General features: G+C 35.1%; 3 protein-coding genes across 4 annotated transcripts; 1 reads left to right on the top strand and 2 right to left on the bottom strand.

Annotated features, from left to right (window-relative positions):
• Positions 1–1200: 1200 nt before the first annotated feature.
• LOC110886218 (YTH domain-containing protein ECT4) lies at positions 1201–5287 on the top strand. 2 transcript variants are annotated; one of them, XM_022133994.2, is made up of 8 exons: positions 1201–1497; positions 2654–2688; positions 2775–2943; positions 3079–3155; positions 3248–3706; positions 3819–4319; positions 4407–4619; positions 4720–5287. In XM_022133994.2, the coding sequence occupies exons 1-8, from the start codon at positions 1443–1445 to the stop codon at positions 4957–4959; spliced, it is 1749 nt and encodes a 582-aa protein (XP_021989686.1). In that variant the 5' UTR covers positions 1201–1442; the 3' UTR covers positions 4960–5287. The 2 variants fall into 2 exon arrangements, with proteins under 2 accessions (XP_021989686.1, XP_021989685.1); XM_022133993.2 differs by having other exon boundaries at positions 3810–4319.
• A 63-nt stretch (positions 5288–5350) lies between these two features.
• Positions 5351–12970, bottom strand: LOC110886217 (glycogen synthase). Its single transcript, XM_022133992.2, has 15 exons — positions 12589–12970; positions 11391–11909; positions 10658–10756; positions 10490–10542; positions 10300–10357; positions 10052–10134; positions 9558–9635; positions 9248–9327; positions 8424–8584; positions 8250–8324; positions 7704–7744; positions 7497–7602; positions 7324–7406; positions 5767–5840; positions 5351–5619 (listed from the first exon to the last, which is right to left on the bottom strand). The coding sequence occupies exons 1-15, from the start codon at positions 12730–12732 to the stop codon at positions 5507–5509; spliced, it is 1767 nt and encodes a 588-aa protein (XP_021989684.1). The 5' UTR covers positions 12733–12970; the 3' UTR covers positions 5351–5506.
• Positions 12971–14440: 1470 nt separating this feature from the next.
• On the bottom strand, positions 14441–17577 carry LOC110886219 (serine/threonine-protein kinase STY13). Its single transcript, XM_022133995.2, has 3 exons — positions 17366–17577; positions 15880–16833; positions 14441–15035 (listed from the first exon to the last, which is right to left on the bottom strand). The coding sequence occupies exons 2-3, from the start codon at positions 16776–16778 to the stop codon at positions 14696–14698; spliced, it is 1239 nt and encodes a 412-aa protein (XP_021989687.1). The 5' UTR covers positions 16779–16833; positions 17366–17577; the 3' UTR covers positions 14441–14695.
• Positions 17578–21538: the final 3961 nt, after the last annotated feature.

Below are 21538 nucleotides of genomic sequence, written 5' to 3'. Positions count from 1 at the left end.
TTTCACTTATTTTTCTTACAATGGTTCCCCGTTAAAAAAACTTAACAAAGTTAAACTTTTCCCCAGGTTACAAACAAATTTTTTAGGGCTTTTGATCAGAACGATGATACGAGTCCATTGATGTAAAAGTTACTTCGAAATGGTGCTCCAGGTGGCTTGATTTTGGTTAATTGGAAATTTAAACACCCGAATTGAAGCGTCGTTTTCATCGTTTGGAGCACCGTTTCGAGGCAAGTTTTACATCAATGGACTCGTATCGTTCTGATCAAAAGCCCTAAATAATTTGTTTGTAATTTGAAAAAAAAACTAACGGGGGACCATTGTAGGAAAAATAGGTGAAAGGTGGGACTGGTGGGGGGAATATTCTGAGTGGGATTATTAATGGCCAATAAGGTCTAGGTGGAATTATTACAGGTCAATTTCCCTATTAGGATAGATAGAAGATAAATTAAATCTTTAATTATTCACGTATTCAGGGGCATAGCTTTTTGGGGTCAGGGGTTGCCCTGGCTGTCGTCGATGTTTTACTCAGTAGTGTAAATTTTTCAAGATTCCGTTCGAAAACTTTTAAGTGTTGATTCCGGCTTCGACAAATTATTTTACCTCAAAATTCCCAGCCCCCACTAATTTTCTTCTCAAAAAAGTTTATACGTATTGTCGTATTGAGTTATAAAAATCATGAAGAACGAGGCTATTAGTAAATTTTTAAACTTGTTTTGCGATGACCACAAGTCTCAAGTTCGAATCTGATCCCAACCGGACGGTGGGTTTTTCACGAAATTGAAGATGGTGAGCTTGTGCTACTCAACACTATTTACATTTGTGGACCTATAGAGTCGCCTTTTATCATCGGATTACTCCAGATAGCTGGCTTTTATTCGTTGGCAGGAAAAAATCAAAAGTTTTACAAACAATGTGGCTAACAATAATAATAATAATAATAATAATAATAATAATAATAATAATAATAATAATAATAATAATAATAATAATAATAATAATAATAATAATAAATAGACACTTAGACACATGACCATAAAAACAATATTTGATTCCAATCATCAAACATTACATAAAAACAAATATTTTCCAATAATTAAAAGACCAACAAAAACATAAAACATAATTAAAAAAGAAAAGGAAAAGAGCGAGAAGTTTCTCTTTCTCATATGCAATTATGCATAGACACACAAGTGCGGGTACATGCGTGTGCTATATATATACATACATAAATCTGTCTCTATATATAAAAAAAAAACCTAAAACCCTTTCAATTTCCAATCTTTTCGATTTCCCAATAATTTATTCATCCTATACTCATGATCATATCAGGAATTCGAATTTGATTCTTCAATATTAATTCTCCAATTCCATTTTTCTTTAATTTTATTTCAATTCATTGATTCGATTAAACGCAATTTCCAAAAAGAAAAAAAAAATCCATGGAAGAAAAAGGTCAACAGGGAAAAGATCGAGTCTCTCCTGCTTCAATTTCGGGTATGTATTTGTTTCTTTTTGTTCGTTTATTTAGTAATAATAATAATAATGTGAAATTTATTTGTTGATTTATAGGGGAAAAGGTTGATCTTGTTGTTTTTCTCAACATTGTTTGTGTTATTGATTGTTTTTTTCGGTGTTGATTATGCTTGATTGTTAATTGTACTATGTGTGTTTGAATTGTTGTTGTTTATTGGTTTGTTGTGATTTGGGAATTTGGGAATTTAGGGTTTCTGTTTGTTCAATTTCAAGTTTTTGTTGTGATTTAGGGTTTTTTTTTCAAGATTTGGGTGAAATTTGAATTTGTATCGCAATTGGGTATTCGGGTAGTTAGAGATCATTGTTTTGGTTTCAGATCTTGCATCTGGGTTGTTGTAGATTTGTAGCCCTAAAAATAAAATAAAAAAATTGGTTCTTTGGTTGAATTTGTTATTTTTTGGGTTCAAGTTATTGGGGGGGGGGGGGGGGTGTTGACTTTGACTTGTGGTTTGGTCAATGTGGTATTATTGCAGTGACATGAAATTAATTATTTGTTATGTGGATGTATATTTTTTAAAAAAATATAATTATCAGTTTGTGAAAGAGAGAGATAATATCATGATGAGCCAGAGCCATAGTACATAAGCTTGCTTGTTATGCGGTTAATGCGGTAAAATATTGGATATCAGTCAAGGACCGATATTTGAGATATAGGTTATCTCGGTGGGATATCGGTAATTTTAATATGATGCAGATTTTATATATATAGCAATTTAACACCAATAATTCAGTGATATATCGGTTATGTCGGTCAATATCGCCGATAATATCGGTATCAATATTCTGACTGACTATGGGACCAATATAACTGATATTAACTGCATAGCTCGCGTATGTGAAGCTCTTGGGCTTTTTAGTTTAATCAATGTTTTTTTTGGTATATTGCGATTTGGTAGATGTCGGGCATGCTTTTGTGATCATCTTTGAATGCTTGGTTAATGAGCCAAGTCATCACTTTGAATGAATTTGATTGGTTTGTTGTACTATCTCAGCATAATGACATGGTCAACTTATTATAACTGTAACCATTATTTTGTTTTGGTATCTTGCCTGGACCACTTGTGCTCCATCTTAATTAGTGAGATTACTAACTCTACATTTATGACTCCTTTACCAGGTGATGCGCGTGTGCCCGATAACTACGCAGATAAGGTACTTTTTGGCTTTTCGATTCCGTATCTCCATTTGTACCGGTTTTTTTATATATGTGCTCAGTAGTAATTTATTTGTCTTATCAGCCACTTTCTCCCAAAAATGAAAGGATCGTTCCTCCAAATCTGTCTCCGGATGCAACCATCACAGGGCCCATAAGAAACGCTTCCAACCAACCCGAAGCAAATGGAGCTCCGAACCCTGTGAACCAAACAAATAGTTTTACTCCTCAAGAGCAGACCTACTATTATGGAGGTTAGTTCCGTACTTTCGTGTAATATACACTTTTGTAAGGTCACAGATGCCTAGGGTCGGTTTTAATTATGCGATCTTATGATTTTGTCTGTTCGGATTATGTTTAATCTCTAACCAGTCATATGGGTCTTATAGGTTATGATGATGGCTCGGCTATATGGGGAGACTATTCAAACTATGGTTATGTTAATAACTTGCAAATTGTGCCTCCGGTGAGAATAAAATAAATACGGTTTTCTTTACGTTTTTTTTTAACTTTTGAACTCACATGTTCTCATCACTATGTTTGTTTTACATGATGTAGGCGATGTACAATGATAATGCTTCACTATTGTTTCACCCTGCTTACGGGTTTGATGCCCAAGTGGCATATGGCCAATTTTCTCCACTTGCTAGCCCTATATCTCCGATAATGATAGATGGTCAGCTGTTTTCACCGCATCAAGTCCCGATGTCCCCAAATTTCTACTCACAACCCGTTTCTCCTCATCTTCCGGCCGATTTGACTTCGCCAGTTAACAGTGGTCAAGAGGCTTTCTCTGACAATGTTTTTCTGGGTCCGGGATCTGGTTATTATGTGCAATACGGCGGAAATAATAATCTAGGACTCTACAAATATCCTGGGGATATCGGTTCTGGTGACTCAGCACCGAATCGATCGATGACCTCAGATACAAGTAGCTATGGACCTCCACTAACATCAGCAGCCTTATACCCTGCGCCAGTTGGCGTTTATGGCTCATATGAGCACATTTTTAATCAGGTTTGTCAACTAAATATATATATATTTCCGGATTTTACTATTTTATATTTTCAATATATGTATGTATAACGTGTGCCTTCAACCTAATGCTCATGATTTCTAGATTCCGCAGCAACAGACAGCATATGGATACGGGTCGGTATCCGGCTCCTCCACAAGGCGATACCCACAAAGCGGATCTTTTCAAGGGTATACTAGTAATTCCATGTTTCATGGCGAGGCTAGTCACCTGAATCGTTTCGTGCCCGAAAAAGGCGGGAAAAATAGGGAACGTGATGCGATTAGCATGATTAGTGAATCGCATGGTACTACCAGTAACAGAGGGCCAAGGGCATCAAAATCAAAGGGAAATAACAATAATAATAATACTGCTGACGGTAAAAACGACGTTGCTTCTAGACTTGATCTTGAGCTTTACAACCGACCCGATTTTGTTACAACCTACGACAATGCTAAGTTCTTTGTAATAAAGTCGTTCAGTGAAGAAAACGTTCATAAAAGTATCAAGTACAGCGTCTGGGCCAGTACCCCATTGGGAAACCGAAAACTAGATGCCGCTTATCAAGAGGCAAAGGAATCCGGTGCCACCTGTCCCGTTTTCCTCTTTTTTTCGGTAAGAGTCTTAAACCAACAAACATACACAGTTTACACAACCAATCAATGGCATTTTGAGTTTCTAACGATTTAAAAATATTTATAGGTAAATGCTAGTGGACAGTTTTGTGGGGTGGCTGAAATGGTCGGACCCGTAGATTTTGTGAACGATGCAGAATACTGGCAGCAGGACAGATGGAGTGGTCAGTTTCGGGTCAAATGGCACATTATTAAGGATGTTCCCAACGGTCGATTCAGACATATTATTCTCGAAAATAATGACAACAAACCTGTCACCCATAGCAGAGATTCACAAGAGGTATTTATTTACACATGCATATTCTTTTAATCTGTATGTAGACGTCACGGCGTTACTGTGTTGGTCAAATTTGTGATTATGGGAACTCTTGTTTGAGTAGGTGAAACGAGAAGCGGGTAATGCGATGTTGAAAATATTCAAAGATCATGATGCGAGTACGTCAATGTTAGACGATTTTGGATACTATGATGAGAAAGAGAAAGAGTTGCAGGAAAAGAAGGCTAAAGAGCGGGACTTTACAAAAGTTATGCCGGGTGTTGTGGACGATACTTCAATAACACAACTTGCTGATAAAGTTGCGGAGTCTCTCCATGTGGAAGAACATAGGGAAGCACAGTAAATACTTTTGTAAGTTCGCGTGCAAAGCTTGAATTTGTGAAAGATAATGTTGCGTTTGGACTGACACCGATAATCGGGATGATTAACCCCTTCGTTTTAGTAAAAGTATGGGAGTTGACTCTTTGACTTTGGACAGCCTTGTATTTCTTCATCCCTTCATTGTTTCTAGAGGTAGGTGGTGGCGAGGCTATGCTCGAAGATGTTTTTAATGTAGTTTTGAAGTTTTTTTTGGGGTTATTGCAGGGTGCTAATTCATTTGCTCCCCAAAACAAGTGTACAATCTCAATTCTCAAGTAAAGAATGAATGAAGCTTTTTGCAATTCTAAGGTTTTAGTTTTTTAATCGGGTCAGCACTGGAATGTTGATTATGTGCTTTAAAATAGAGTAGAGGATTGACTAAAAATAAGTTACCACTTAATTAATACATGCAAAACATGCCAAAGGTTTCACATGATTTATGTAAAGTCCGACATCTTTACTCGTTGAGTTATCGTGCGCAAAGAGCTTGGTTATGTATCACTTACAATTGATTAGGTGCATTCAAATGGTCACCATCTTACTCTTATTGAGTTGTATACATCAATGTACTTGCTAGCAGTTTTGTTCCAGCTGTTGTCAATTTGCATAACTTTTTGAACGATATTCGCCCACTCGATTGGTTCTGCAAATGAAAGGAAAATACGAATGATGTAAGCAAGATCCAAAGTTTTAAAAAACCGGTTTGTAAAACATTGGCAAGATCAATGTTCAAAAATTCTTGATACGAAAACAATGAATGGTATGATATGAAGTAATTATGCAGACTTACTCTCCTTGTAATAGAAAAATGCGCGATCAAGAGCCCCACTTAGAGAAGCTTCGTCAGTCCCTTCAAAGACAAACCTTGTGCAGAAAAAGAAATAACAACATTTTGAAAAGAAATACACTTGATCTTTCTTTTGTGGAATTAAGACTATACGGTGTGGTGGGTAAGGGGGCAAATCCTGCCACGTGTACGCCACCTAGGCGGTGCAAGGGAGCATGAGAATTCTGCCCCACAAAATCACTCGGTCAAACCCCAAGTTAACAACCCAAACGTGCCCCCATACGGCCATACCCATGAAAATTATGCCGCCCCAAGGGGCAACGCCGTGCATATATCACCACGGGATGGTGTTTGGGGCGTGGAGGGCCCTGCAAATACTTCTGTACATTTTTTAAGAAAAAAGTAGATAAAAAGTTGAAATGTTAGTTATGATTAAAAACATTATTACAACAATGATCTAATTTTTTGACTAAAAACGTTTTAGGAGTTTGTATGAAATGCTTTAGAATACTATTCACATATTTTCAATAGCTTAAAGATTTTTAGCAAGTCTTTTATAAACTTTAGGTTTTTTTTGGAACGGCATTTTATATAAGAAATTTTAGGAGTTTGTATGAAATGATTTAGAATACTATTCGCGGCATTTTTTTTATAAACTTCAGCTATACACTGTTTTTTTAAACATTACAAGACCACCTGTGCCCAGCACAATAAGCCGGTTATTGGTGGGCATGGTTGTAAAAATCCCGCCTAGGCTCCGATTAGTTGCCAATTAATCAATAATCGGAGGTTCGCTGACTAATGGCCAATTAATCGCTAGGCGGTCAACGGTGGTCCTATTCCGGCCAAATTATGGCAAGATTTCAGCCAAATTACGACCAAACCTTATAAATTCCCTCCAATTACTTAAAAAATGGGTCAACGCGGAGTTAAAACATGTCTACTTCAAAAAATACATATAAAACTGTGTGTTTATATATAAAACTAAAATTACATATAAAAACCCCAATCACATTAATCCCGATTAATCGCTAGTAGGTATCTCACTGACCGATTAGCGCCTACCGATTGTTACAACACTGCTGGTGAGTCATAAAAGATTTAAACCTACTAATTAACCAAGAATGTAATCATAAAAAAAAATATAAACTATCTATGCAGTTAATATCTGTGAGATATCGGTCTCCTCGTAAAATATCGGTGTCAAATATCGGTCAGGTTATCGGTACCGATACTATCGGCGATATTGACCGATATATCACCGATATTTGACCGATATAACCGATATATCACTGATATTTGACCGATATAACTGATATATCAGCAGTATATCACTGAATTATTAGTGTTAAATTGCTATATATATAAATTCTGCATCATATTAAAATTACCGATATCCCACCAATATCTCGCCGAGATAACCTATCTCAAATATCGGTCCTTGACCGATATCCGATATTTTACTGCATTAACTGCATAGCTAACTAAAAAGGTAACCAAAAACTGTAGTATTTAAGTAAACATATTAAGAGACTAATTCCATGTAATTTAAATGATTACCCGTTAGCCATCTCTGGTTGTGACTGATCATCCATATCAAAAACAGTGTCAGCAAGACCACCAGTTTTCCGTACTATTGGTACCTGAATAACCATACAATGGCTTACACTAGTTTGCACGTAATTATACCATAATAAAAAAAAAAAGTTTTTTTTCTGGACAGAATGATTTACTGATCCGTAGCGCATTCCGATCATCTGAGCAAGTCCACATGGCTCATATATAGAAGGAATCAACACCATGTCGGCACCAGCATACAACATGTGTGACAGCTCCTCGCTGCAATTAACATAAATATTATGTCATTAAATACGTGGCAGTTTCAAATTGTAACAAATTCTAAACATAATTTGTAGGAGAATTTATGCATGAAACTTTACCTATACATCAAGAGGATTCGGATTGTAGAACCTTTGTTGTGCTAGAAAAAGAAATATACGCAATGGTCAATTAGATTAAGAGTCATTTCGTCCCTGACGTTTGGCCAGTTTTGCGACTTTCGTCCAAAGGTTTGTCTTCTCGCATCTGGATCCAAAAGGTTTGAAATCTTGTCATTTTCATCCGGCTTGTTAACTCCATCCATTTTTCTCTGTTAAGTCAGGGGTATTTCCATCTTTTTTTGTTAACTTAAAGGGCAATTCGGTCTTTTTAAAGGGTATTTGGTCTTTTTACATAAAGTGAAAAAGACTGAATTGTCCTTTATGTTAGCAAAGAAGATGGAAATACCTCTGACTTAACGGAGAAAAATGGATGGAGTTAACAAGGCGGATGAAAATGGCAAGATTTCAAACCTTTTGGATCCAGAAGCGGAAAAACAAACCTTTGGACGAAAGTCGCAAAACTGGCCAAACCTCAAGGACGAAAATGGCATTTTACTCTTAACTTTAATAACAAAACAAGGAATATATAGTTAAATAAAATATTACCAAATTAGCTAGAGCTTCAAATTCACTTTGAACCCTACCATCTGGAGCTTTTCCCAGCACAATCATCTGTCCACCCTATATAAAGGAGGAAGAAGACCACATATTAACTTGAATATTCTATTTCAGTGTGAATATGTTAAAAGTAGTAGTAAAATAACATTTCCACAAACTTACATGTTTTCCAATATGACTGATTGCATGTTTAATTAGATGAAGACCTTTTTGAGCAACCAATCTAGAAATGCAAACAACTAAAGGCACCCTGCCTTCAAAGGCTAAACCAAGCCCTCGTTGGAGATACTGTTTGCATACTTTCTTTCCATCAGTGTTTTGAGCTTAATTAAATGGGCAAAATCTTAGTACATTACATTTATATTAAAAATTACATTAATAAAATAAAATATATCACGTAACTAACCTTGTTCTAAGTGTGTTATACCTCTATAGTGATGTCAGATCAATTTTACTCATATAACTATGACTCCATGAGATACGCGAGTCTTTGGTTGTGTATCTACTTTTTTACTTGCCTGAGCGCTAAATATTTTCATTCTATACGTGATATGGTGACCATAGTTGTTAATGGCGAATAGCGAATTAGCGATAAATAGTGGGCACTATCTTATAAATGGTGATACACTAGGAAAAAAAATAAAAAATTTTATTTGCACATATCAAAATACCCTGGTATATACTCTATTTTACATGTATATTTAACAAAAACCTAAACACCAGCTATTTTATAGCTATATTTAATCACTAAGTTTTAAGAAAAGAAAAAAAAAACTGAAATCCCGCTATTTATCGCTACATAGTCTGTAGCGACCTTTGATGGTGGCGTGTGTTAAAATTCTTATACACGAGGTATAACACACCAATAAGATGATTCCTTTTTGTGATTTTATTGTTATGTTTAAGCTTAATGTGAATACAATGCATTTATTTGGTTAGCCACAAGGCCCACAAGGAATATGGACAAAAAAGAAGATGAATATTACCATGATAATTGGCAGGCAAGAAAGCAACAGAAGCAGGGTTCCACATAACAGTATCAATCCCGTTTAGAATACCATGGTATCTACAGTGAATGATGATTATACAGTTAGGTTATGAAGTAAACTGGAAATCCAATATGCAACCCAAGCACCGTGTATGAAAGGAGAGATATGAGTTGTTTAAAATAATTTCAAATAAAAAATTAAAAAACATGTAAATAGTTATTGCATCAAATGATGATACGTGTCCGGTTTCAACAAAATGTCAAAGTGGAAACATGAGTAGAATAAACTAAGTGTCCAATATGCTTACTTGTCACGATTTGTTATCAAAGCACTTGCAAGCCATCCGGAACAAAGTGTTTCTTGGAGGTAAGTTGGAGAGACTGTACTGGAAAAAGAATCAACAGTAATCTGTCATGATGAACTCAGAGAATATGTGTGTGTGTGTGTGAAGCATAATAACTAATTACAGTTTTTCAACACTCAACACATACATATATTTCATAGTAGTTGAGTGATGCAATTATGGAAGTAACAGTATATAATCACCCTGGGATCCCTGTTTTTTTTTTCTGTTTGTTTGTTTGAAATTGACTTTTTATCTGTCCAATTTGACATATATGTAATCCGGAGTTTCTCAACTCTAGTAATTCCCTTGATAAGTATATTGAAAAAACTATTAAATAATCACCATGGTGAAAAACTATTAAATAATCACCATGGTGAAAAACTATTAGATAAGCATGTAGTTATCTATAATATTAGCCACATTGAATTGCATGCAGAAACTGAAAAACTACTTACACTACTGAATTGCTGTACACAATGGCTCCTTTCAATAAACTCAGCCTTTCAGGATTATGGCCAATTGTTCGATCATCAATCGCCTATTATATGAGAGATACAGAAAAAATCACTGTAAGTAACCCAATAGTGCATCTTTTTATTACAACTCAAAGTTGACTAATTTTAATTGCAATTTGGTAACAAAGAAAATAATGAAAACATTATAAGAGACCAAATGACACAACAGAATAAATACTATAACTTACCTTGTCAATAGTTGCATATAAAGACCCATCAAGGCCACACTTATTGAGCTGCTCTTGTCTGCCATCAAAGAACCAAAGCATGTTCAATTATAACATCATAATTCATAAGTATGTGCAAATAAAGTACACACAGAAAACATTATTACGCATGTGTCAAAAGTGCCAGACAGGGCAATAATAATGAGAATACCTGCATTCCCCATAATGCTCCATATTGTGGATTGTCAATACTATTCTTGGTTTCTACAAAGTACAAATTCTAGTTTTATTAACTAAAGGATTCTACTAAACCTTTAGTGATCCCAAAAGGAAAAAAAAAACAAACAAACTAGAGTGCAGCTTCAAGATAAGGTCATACATGAAGTGAAAGATGACAGTACATGTCCCAGTAGAGCAGTGGCAGTGCACCTGTCTGCCATTCATGTACATGTATAATATCGGGTTGCGTTCCAGTCACCTGCATTTAATCAATGGCTACTTAAAACTCTTCTCAGATTTCTTGAAGGTAATGTGTAATTATGTAAACACGGGTATAAAAATTATTCAGTACATCATAGATAATATTCTAAAGACTAAAATGCCATTTTCATCCCTGAGGTTTGGCCAGTTTTGCGACTTTCGTCCAAAGGTTTGTTTTTTCGTATCTGGATCCAAAAGGTTTGAAATCTTGTCATTTTCTCCGTTAAGTTAGGGGTATTTTCGTCTTTTTCTCTCCGTTAAGGGTATTTTGAATACTTGTACACTATGCTAAATGGCTAAATGTTTGTACATAAAATGAAAAAGACCGAACTACCCTTTAGTTAACAAAAAAAGACGGAAATACCCCTGACTTTACGGAGAAAAATGGATGGAGTTAACGAACCCGATGAAAATAGCAAAGATTCCAAACCTTTTGGATCCAGATGCGAAAAACAAACCTTTGGACGAAACTCGCAAAACTGACTACATCTCAGGGACGAAAATGGCATTTTACTCTATTATAAATCATTGAAAGATGTAAGCATTTATTTTCATTCTAGAGTTTAATATTTCACAGATACATGTATAATTCATCAGAACTAGAAAAAAAATGTGTATAACAACCTACAAACCTGCATCCATTCAAGGCAAGCGCGGCTGAAAAATAAATACGCTTCCAGCTCATTATATGAACCTCCGTACACATCTTCACCTTTAAAGAATTGGTTCATTGGTTCAATTAGTATTACTGGAATATCTGAAACTAGTCCACTGTATGCATTGGTTTGGATCCAGTTTCCATCAAAATATGAACTATATGTAGACAATAATGATAATTCTTGAATGTCGTCCTTCTGGATACATTCATAAAATGGAAGCATGATATCAACTTTATGTCCACGTAATAAACACGCACGGGCCAACCCAGTTACGACATCACCAAGACCACCAACTTTTGCTATTGGTGCCATTTCGGCAGTCACGTGAATAACATGCAAAGGATCAGAATCTTTCTCTATGTTAACAGGAATCTCAGGATTGACATCACGAGTGTGAAACTTCCTCTTCCAAAATGGGATTTCATCGGTTGGAGACGGCCAGTCAACATCTTTGACCAAATTAGTTAACAATTCTGGCTTGTCCGCAGCTACCTAATAATTGTACAACAACATAGAGGATTTGCTCATTAACAGTTCATCAGAAATCCTAAAAACTTGAAATCCAAGAAAACTACTATCAACCAATCAATTTTTTTCTTTCTTTTATTATAAGGTTAGTACTGTAAAATAAATAAAAAATAAAACAATATATGTAGATCGACGAGCTACATATATGTAATTATGTAACTCGTGAACTATTCATATATATACACATATAGCTCGTCAATCTACATGTAATTTTTTATATTTTTCTTAATTCCGCAAAAATTAGTAACATATAAAAATAATTAAAGAAATCTTTTTAAAAGGTTTTTTGAAGTTTTCATTGATCATTTAAGTTTTCTCATGATCTCTTCCTTTCATTTCACAGTAATTAACTAGTAAATACACATTTCACAACATATTAGTAAATCTTCACATACTTTTACTGTTTACATGATCATAACACTTTGAATCTAAACAAAATTGAAAACTAATCACATCTTCATTCACTTATGTTCTACGAATACAAATGTAATAGCTAAATCCGTTACTAAATTCCTATATACTCAATCAACAACACTTGATACTATCATACTAACCTCAATCACACAGTTATCATAATTCCTCAAACTAAACACATTCAGTCAACAAAATTAGGTCAAAAACAACATCTAAAAACAGTTTATACCTCGAGTGAAGAATAATTCATACAATTAAACACAAACTTCCGATCGATAACCGTCTTCTTCCGAATCGGAACACAGTAATCAAACGCTTTCGTGTGAGAAGCCCTAAACACTGGAGAACTAACGGAAACACTCATTACTTCCATCGATTAACCAACTTTTTACAATTGAGATCGAAATTATTATGAACTGATCAACAGAAACTGGCTGAAAATTCGGAATTGCATGAAGAGAGTAGTTGAGATTTGTGAATGATGAAGATGATGGTGATTGATTCAGATTGAAAAGCCGTTATTTTCGCTGCGAAAACGAATTTGGAGGGACCGTTCGAGATTCGAGCATTATTCGTTCTTCAAGTTTCCCTACATCTTCACGTAATTCTAAAGTGCAAAGTGTCTTGAAGCAGTTGTGCTGTGGTTACTTGTACATCCTGCATTGGAAGTTGTATGTTTGGGTACATAACTTGATATTGACATTATGTTAGATATTTTATACCTGATTGTCTGATTGATGATATATAAGGGCTGATTGCCAACTTTTGAATGGTATGTCTGAATTATTAAGTATTGAACTAGTAAGAGATCTGAATCATTAAGAGCCAGTATAATGCTTAACCGTTCAGATGCAAATATCTAACCAATTCAGATTAGAGGTCTTAACCATTCAGACTTTGTATAATTCTTAACCATTCAGACATTTGCTCGCGAAACAAACAGTTTGAACCATTAAGTGTTAACCAGTAAAATGTCTGAACCATTAAGAGTCTCATTAAGAGGTAAACAAACATCCCCAGTATTAAAAGATGTGTACAAGTTAAAAACTTAAAATTATTTAAGATTGAGTAGTGTGTATTTATTATTAAAATATTTAAGCGCGTTAGATGACTGATAATAAGAATATGATATGTTTAACCCAGTGTTTTTTTTTTTTTTTTTTTTTTTTTTTTTTTTTTTTTGTTAAGAATAAAAGAATACTCTAAAATCATAAATTAAGAATAAAAGAATTTCAAAAATACATATAAAACAATTACGATGGATTAATCCACAAATCCGTCAAGTCAACCCGAACCCAACTCGTTTAGTTAACATGTATGCAAGTTTGATCAAATTATGACCAAAAGTTGTTCAGACTAAGCCCAAGCATGCAAATTGCGTGTTAGGATTGTATCGTGTAACAAATTCAGGTCTCTAATTCGGCTATTAATGAAAGTTAAGATTACATGTTAGCGCTGATTACCGTAAATTTGATCATACTTGTAACTATACAATTGATGTTATGTTATTTAACTGAATTTTACATAAAAATAACTTTAAAAAGTGCAAAAGAAATCTATTAACATCTACCTCACCACCTGCCACCTCGCCAACGTCCAAACGTGAAAGAAACAACCCCTAATTAATAACGTCAAAAGGAGTAGTCATAGACCCACGTAGAGGTAAAATAATTATTTTTCTTAATTTGAATTAAATTACGGATTTAATATTTGATTCCAAATATTTTTACAAATTCAGTCCCGGTGGTCGTCAGACCTCGCAATGGTGGTCAACTGACTGATGAACCGCAATACCATTAAGGCTAAGGGGTATGGGAATCGGGAGAGCTAAAGTGGACTCGGGAACAAAGGGAAACACCACGCCCCACAATCAAGGTGGTCCCACCTATAACCCCATCGGATGCAAGGTTTCCGAAGCCATACCGAGACCAACCTCCCAACGCGAACGGATGTCCACGCAGGCTCATGAACTGCCTCCAAAACGCCATTGGGGGGGCTCTCGTGATAATAAGCTGCAACAGTATAGAACTAGAAAAAGGCTAGTTTTTAATATATGGTAAGAAACATCATATCATTATATATATAAATAAATACAACACAAATCATCTCCATTACTACTAATTTAGCAACATAATCCATAAATATTCAACAACAAAAAAGCAGGAAAAAAAGCCAGAAACCAAGTAGTTCGTTCATATCATAATTTTCTTCCTTTGTTCACCCTATCTGAAGAAAGAAATTACCCTGATAATAGATACACATAGACGGCATATAAAATCACCTGTTGATTTTCTTTACCTTTTTCCTTTTCTTATATTCAATTCATCCTTCACACATCAATCAGTAGTCATCGGTTGACTCATGCAGCACCTGAACCGAGCCTTTCGAACTGTCGTCATAATCTCAGTCTCAGCATGTTCCAGCATTCTAACCACATCTGTGAACGGTGGTCTCACATCTGGGTTCCCGTCCCAGCAACGAACCATGATTTCACCAAGTACTGGAAGGCAGTCCGGCGGGATGGTGGGGCGGACACCCTTATTCACCACCGCAAATGCCGCCTGTACAGCTGTCATGTTCTGGAATGGAAGCATCCCGGTGATTAACTCCCAGAGAACTATCCCAAAGCTGTAAACGTCTACTTTCTGTGTGTAAGGCCTATGCTGAATCATCTCCCTACAATAATCATACAAGTAGACAGTTCTCCAAGTGTAAGCATTATGTATGTTTGTATAATGTAATCTATATACACAAAGGTATGCATGCATGTGTACATATACTGGTTTGCCTACTAGATAAAGAAACCATTTGTCAAAGAACTTATGATACAACTTTATACATAATATTGACAACATAACGGTAAAAATATCGAAAAAAAGTTTCATGTATACAAGTAAAAGGTCGTTTTCGTCCCTGAGGTTTGGCCAGTTTTGCGACTTTCATCCAAATGTTTGTTTTTCTGCATCTGGATCCAAAAGGTTTAAAATCTTGCCGCCACTTTCATCCGGCTCGTTAACTCCATCCATTTTTCTCCATTAAGTCAGACGTATTTGCGTCTTTTTTGCTAACTTAAAGGACAATTCGGTCTTTTGCACTTTATGTAAAAAGACCAAATTGCCCTTTAAGTTAACAAAAAAATCCCCCGACTTAATGGAGAAAAATGGATGGAGTTAACGAGCCGGATGAAAGTGGCGGCAAGATTTTAAACCTTTTGGATCCAGATGCAGAAAAACTTTGCGTCTTTTTTGCTAACTTAAAGGGCAATTCGGTCTTTTGCACTTTATGTAAAAAGACCAAATTGCCCTTTAAGTTAACAAAAAAATCCCCTGACTTAATGGAGTGGATGAAGTTAACGAGCCGGATGAAAATGGCAAGATTTCAAACCTTTTGGGTCCAGATGCGGAAAAACAAACCTTTAGACGAAAGTCACAAAACTGGCCAAACCTCTGGGACGAAAATGGCATTTTACTCGAAAAAATTTAAAAAGACAAATCGTATATAGAAAGTTAAGTGAACTTACGGAGCCATCCAACGGTAGGTCCCAGTCTCTGGCGTCATTCCTTCAGTCTGCACTTCAATTCGAGCAACACCAAAGTCAGCAATCTTGATCGACTTATCAGCCGAAATCAAAAGATTATCGGATTTCAAATCTCTATGAATCAATCCAAGTGCATGCACATATTCCATCCCTCTAGCAACATCCAAAGCCTGCTTAACTGCCAATTTCAAAGGCACCGATCTGTTTTGTCTTTTAGTCAAAAACTGCCTAACCGAACCACCCTTTGCATATTCAGTCACAATACACCAAACCATTGGTTTCCTGCATGCACCAATAAACCTTACAATATTGGGGTGCTTTAATCTTGCAAGCATCATAACTTCCTGCTGAAACTGTTGCTCCATAAGCTGAGCCCGGTCCAAATCATTTTCAGGTTTTTCCAAAAGCTTAATAGCAACATCTATACCATTGTAACTTCCTTTATACAGCTTCCCAAACGCCCCTTGTGCAAAAGCGGGCCCCATACTGAGTTTCCTTAAATCAATCGTCCATTCATCAAAATTCTCAAGCCCTTCGGTTGGAAACTTTGGGTCCAACAGGGCTTGAGCCAAAGCATCATTACTTAACCCTTGTGAGACTCGACCACGGTTCACACTTTGAGCATCTGTGTAATTCTTGTTACGCTTTAAACCCTGGTGGTTTAATATACGAGTGTGAGATTCATTCGACCCCACACTACTGTTATCAAGGGACATCGCAACCGACCCGCCACCATTACTCATTTGCAAACTGTTGAAACTGTCGATTGACATATTCGACCCTTCACCAAGCTTATGATAAAACCCTTGTGACAGGTCAACAAAATTATCATGGCCATTGTTTAGCCCCATCATGCCTGTAAACTTCGGAGCCTCTAACATCTTTTCAAGTTTTCTTACCCCTTCAGCATGTGTAAAAACTCAAATCTTTCGCACGCTACACCAATATACAACACAAAGTCATACATCAGTTTCAATATAAAGTCATGTGACATATTCTTCCATACAAGATTACATAAATTTGTATACATTTTAATTTCAAAAAAGACTAATTATGGAGTCATGCACAAACACAAAATGATTCTCTTTATACCAGTGATAGCTAAAGATCAATAACGAGGCTCGATTTCAAAATTCATAAACAAATCGAACCGAATTCTATCGAAATTTGCAACTAAACCCTATCCTTATCAGCTAAACCTAATCATCAACCCTCTATATACTTAATTCCCCAACAACATCATCAATCAACTCCACACACACAAAATCCCCAAATTACAAATAGTCAAAACCCTAGAAACCCTAAACATCAAACAGTTAGAGCACCTCCAACACATAAAAATTGAACATTTCACAGTCAAACGAAGCAAACGTAATCAATACACGGAAAAAACGACAGATTAACAATGATCTGTGAACATAAAAGTAAATTAATTAACGAATTAGGGTTAAAAAGGGGGAAAACTTACAGATTGAAAATAGGGTTTTGTGTGTAGTGAATCCGATTGGCGATTGCGATGGTGATTGCGGAAAGAAGATGGTGATAATGGTGGAGACAAGTATGAGGAAGAATGTTGGTGTCGTTGGTGGGTTTGAAGACGATGAAAGTCTAGAGAGAGAAAGAGGAGAGAGAGTAAGGAAGAGAGAAGACGAAGAAAGAAAGAAAAGCAAGAACAACTGGTCTTCGTTCTCTCGCTTATTTTATTTATATTATTAATTGTTATTTTATTATTTGTTATTTATTATTTATATTCTTGACAACAGGGCCATCAGCCCATCATCACTACTTTGTTCATTCTATTTTTTTTTATTTTTTTTTTATTTTTGTTTTTGAAGTATGATTCATGTGTTTGGTGATGACCATGATCATTAAACGACTTAAATGTGTTGGTTAAAAGTTATATATTACTCGATGAGGTAACTGGTAACTTAAATGGTGTAATAAGATCTATACCCGAATAGGATTGGATCGAAAAGATTAACGACTTGAATGTGTTAGTTAAAAGTTATATGTTACTCGACGAGGTAACTAGTAACTTAAATGGTGTAACAAGATCTATGCCCAAATAGGATTGGATCGAAACGACCTATGTTGTGAGGTTTAGAGTTGATGTGAGGCACATGTTCAAGTGTAAGAAGGATTAGAGATGATATACGGCATTTATGGCTAGTTTCTTGCTAATAGAAAGAAAAAGGTGAATCTAAACTGGATCGATTGGTTACAAAACTCTTTGAGATATTTGTATTTTTTTGCTTGTTTCTTACTAGTCATTTTTATTAATAATCCGGCTTTTCAAGAAAAAAAATATAAAACATTTATGAATAATTAGGGATCATGAAACTCGAAAACCACATTGAGTTTCAAACCCGTACTAATCTACTTAGACTCTTAAGTAGGGCTGTAAACGAACATGAACAAGACCTTGTCCGCGTTCGTTTAATTAAGTATTGAACATGTTCATGAACTGTTCACGAACGCTTAACGAATGACAGTTCTTGTTCGTGTCCGTGCATTAAGGAACTGAATGTGTTCATGAACTGTTCACGAATACTTACCGAACGTAAACAAACGCAAATAAACACAAGAACACAAATAAATGTGCATGAACGTACATGAACACAAACGAACGTTCATGCACACAAATAAATACAAACAAACATATATTTATTTTGGAATAAAATATGCATTTCTCATTACATAGATTATGAAAAATCTATCAAAAATATACATGTACTTAACATAATATCAAAAAATAGTTGACATAATTGTAATAAATATAACTAACACAAAAAATAAGAAGTTTCACAGAAACTAAAATCAAAATAGTCAAACAAGTGATATTGGCGGAGGCATATAGTATACCTAAAGTTTCACACTTTTTTAAAAACTAAAACCAATAAAAAAATATAACATGTAAAACCTTTAAGTGAACAAACACAAATGAATATACATGAGCGAACATAAATGAGCGCATTAGCGAACGTTCATGGACATAAACAAACGGATGCATCCTCTGTTCATGTTCGTTCGTTTAGCTTAATGAACGGGATTTCTTGTTCGTATTCGTTCATTTAATAAACAAGCAAACATAAACGAACTTCCCGCCGAACGGTTCACAAACTATTCGCTGAACATTCAGTACGTTTAGAGCCCTCTAATCTTAAGGATTATTAAGAACATGAAAACATGTTCACGTGAGGAGATATTATCATGAACGTTTATTAGAACAAGCATGGTAAAAACACACTTTCAGTTTCAGTCAAGTAAAGAGTTAGGATGTCTTAGCAACCTCAAAAAGACAAGACTATTATAAATATTATTCCCTCTACAATAATTTGTGGGGCCACTTCAAGAATTGTGTTAATTGTTGCAACATTATTGGTCAATTTATGTTAGAGGATTGTTGCAACATTCATTATTGGTCAATAGCCTATCGGAGATTAAATCTCATGGGATGTCGTTACAATATAGAAATCATGACGAAAACTAAATATATAATCATCTCCTTCATCATCGATATGCATACATTCCAAATTATCCCTCAGATCAATATTCAAACAATCAAACCAATGCTAACTTTGACATCATAAAAGTAACTTCAGGTTGCCCCATGTGATATCATTAAGAAGTTGCAATTATATTAAGCATGATAATAGATTGTTGATGTTGGTCAGAACCTTATGAACACGAACATAGTGATAAACTACGATCAATCGAATAAATAACCATATTGAATGTGAAAGTATAAGTGATTCTAATGATTACAATGACTGTATTTCTCTACTATGGTTTCATTTTAGAACTAAAATAAGTATTACGTCCTGATTAGGCTTACCTAATGCTCATATATTTGATATGGATATATTTTGTGGCCCTTATTATCATTTATGAAATATATTGATTATTGACTTTATTACGTCCTATATCATCAATTGGTAATTATTCGATGGACGTATTTATCCTTACTAGATAAACATAGGGTTTCCCTTGGATGTGTGTGTGTCAGTGTGTGTGTGTATAGGGTTAGGGTAAAATGAAAACTGATACGAGTTGTGAAAACTTAGAGAACTCGCCCTTACGAAAGGTCTTTTAAAAAAAATATTTCCAAAAATCTTTAAAAAATCAACTTTTCCAAAAAAAAAATCATTTACAACAGCCGTAAATGCTGTAAAAAGTGATGTCATGCTTATGTCATCAGTTTTTTATGGTTGCTGCAAGGGGCCGAAAAACGCCACTTCGAATTTTTTATTTTTATTTTTTTTATGATAGTATTTTCTAAACATTTTAATCTAGGGGTGTGAAAAAAATGGGAGCAAAACTCGCATGTGAAGGCTGAGTTCTCTAAGTTATCATAACTAAGGGGAGTTTTTCCTTAATCTTGATCATATATATATATATAGGGGACCGCTAGAATGAGAACCACCTCGAGTTGTAAGAACCGCGAGAACCACACCGTACAGGGCGAGGTGGACCAAATTTTTTTTCAAAAACGTAGATGCATGTATTATAAACACATTCGTAAAAGAAAAAAAAATTTTAAAAAATGCCGTGCGTGTAGTTTTTTACACCACAAGTTTGTGGTTTACGAGTCCCGTACGGGATCAGGAGAAAACGCCCTAAAGTGTGAGAACGGTGAGAACGCATCCTGACCCAACACGTGGCGCGGGATATGATCAGGGCATGAGGGGTTTGTTTGTCTTTTCAATCTTCTTTTATTTCCCAATTTTCCGTAACATGCTGCTTCATTTTTGGTGTCTAAGATTATTTTGGCGTTAATTATATTCATTAACTACTTGGCGTATTATTGTTTCTTAAATTACTTGGCGTTTTATTGTTTCTTAGATCTGTCACGTTGAATTAATTGTTTTTGTGTCAGATAGATAATTTTTTTGGCGTTATAGCATTTCCCTGGTCAATTTTTTGGCGTTCGTGGCGTTGTTAATAATTCATTACGATTCATTAATATTTTCATAAGTTTACAATAAGACCAAATGTTTTTTATGGCGTTTAGTCAATTTTTTTGGCGTTTAATACATTACCAATGTGCTTTTCCAGCATCCGTTCTCACAGTTTTCATACTACTAGCGTTTTGGTGTTTGTAGTTTTTGGCGTTTTATATAATAATGTATTTTATTAGTAGAGAATTAGATAACAAACAACAGATAATTAGATAACAAAACAATAGAAAATGAAAAAAAAAATAAAAATGGTAATCTAATTTCTTATCCAAATCTTCACTGTCATCAGCCTCTTTCTTCTTGAATTTGTTTTTGGCGTTTTGAACCTTTGAATACCTTAGCTAGATGCCAACTTTCCTATATAACGCCCGTCTTTTTAGCCAAAACTTGTTAGTGGCATCCTGTTTTTGGTGTGATATTCTTGTTTGGTGAAATGTCATTGAAGATCAACTCATGCTTGAATGCTATTTATAATAATTGAGTTCAAAATAGCATTTTACACTGGTATTGATCCCTTCATGCCATGTATATAGTCATCAAGAACAAAGCTCACATGATGACATCACTGTCATCAGTGTCCTTTTCTTGAATATTTGTCCATCTCATTCAGCAAAAACTTATAGAGATACCCACATCGGAGAAGAATCCATTCATTGAAAGCTTTGCCATCTGTTTTTTTAACT

The sequence above is a fragment of the Helianthus annuus genome, chromosome 10, assembly GCF_002127325.2.
Source record: "Helianthus annuus cultivar XRQ/B chromosome 10, HanXRQr2.0-SUNRISE, whole genome shotgun sequence".
NCBI lineage: Eukaryota > Viridiplantae > Streptophyta > Magnoliopsida > Asterales > Asteraceae > Helianthus > Helianthus annuus.
Note: the sequence above shows the minus strand (reverse complement) of the source record. Positions and strands in the feature narration are given on the sequence as shown.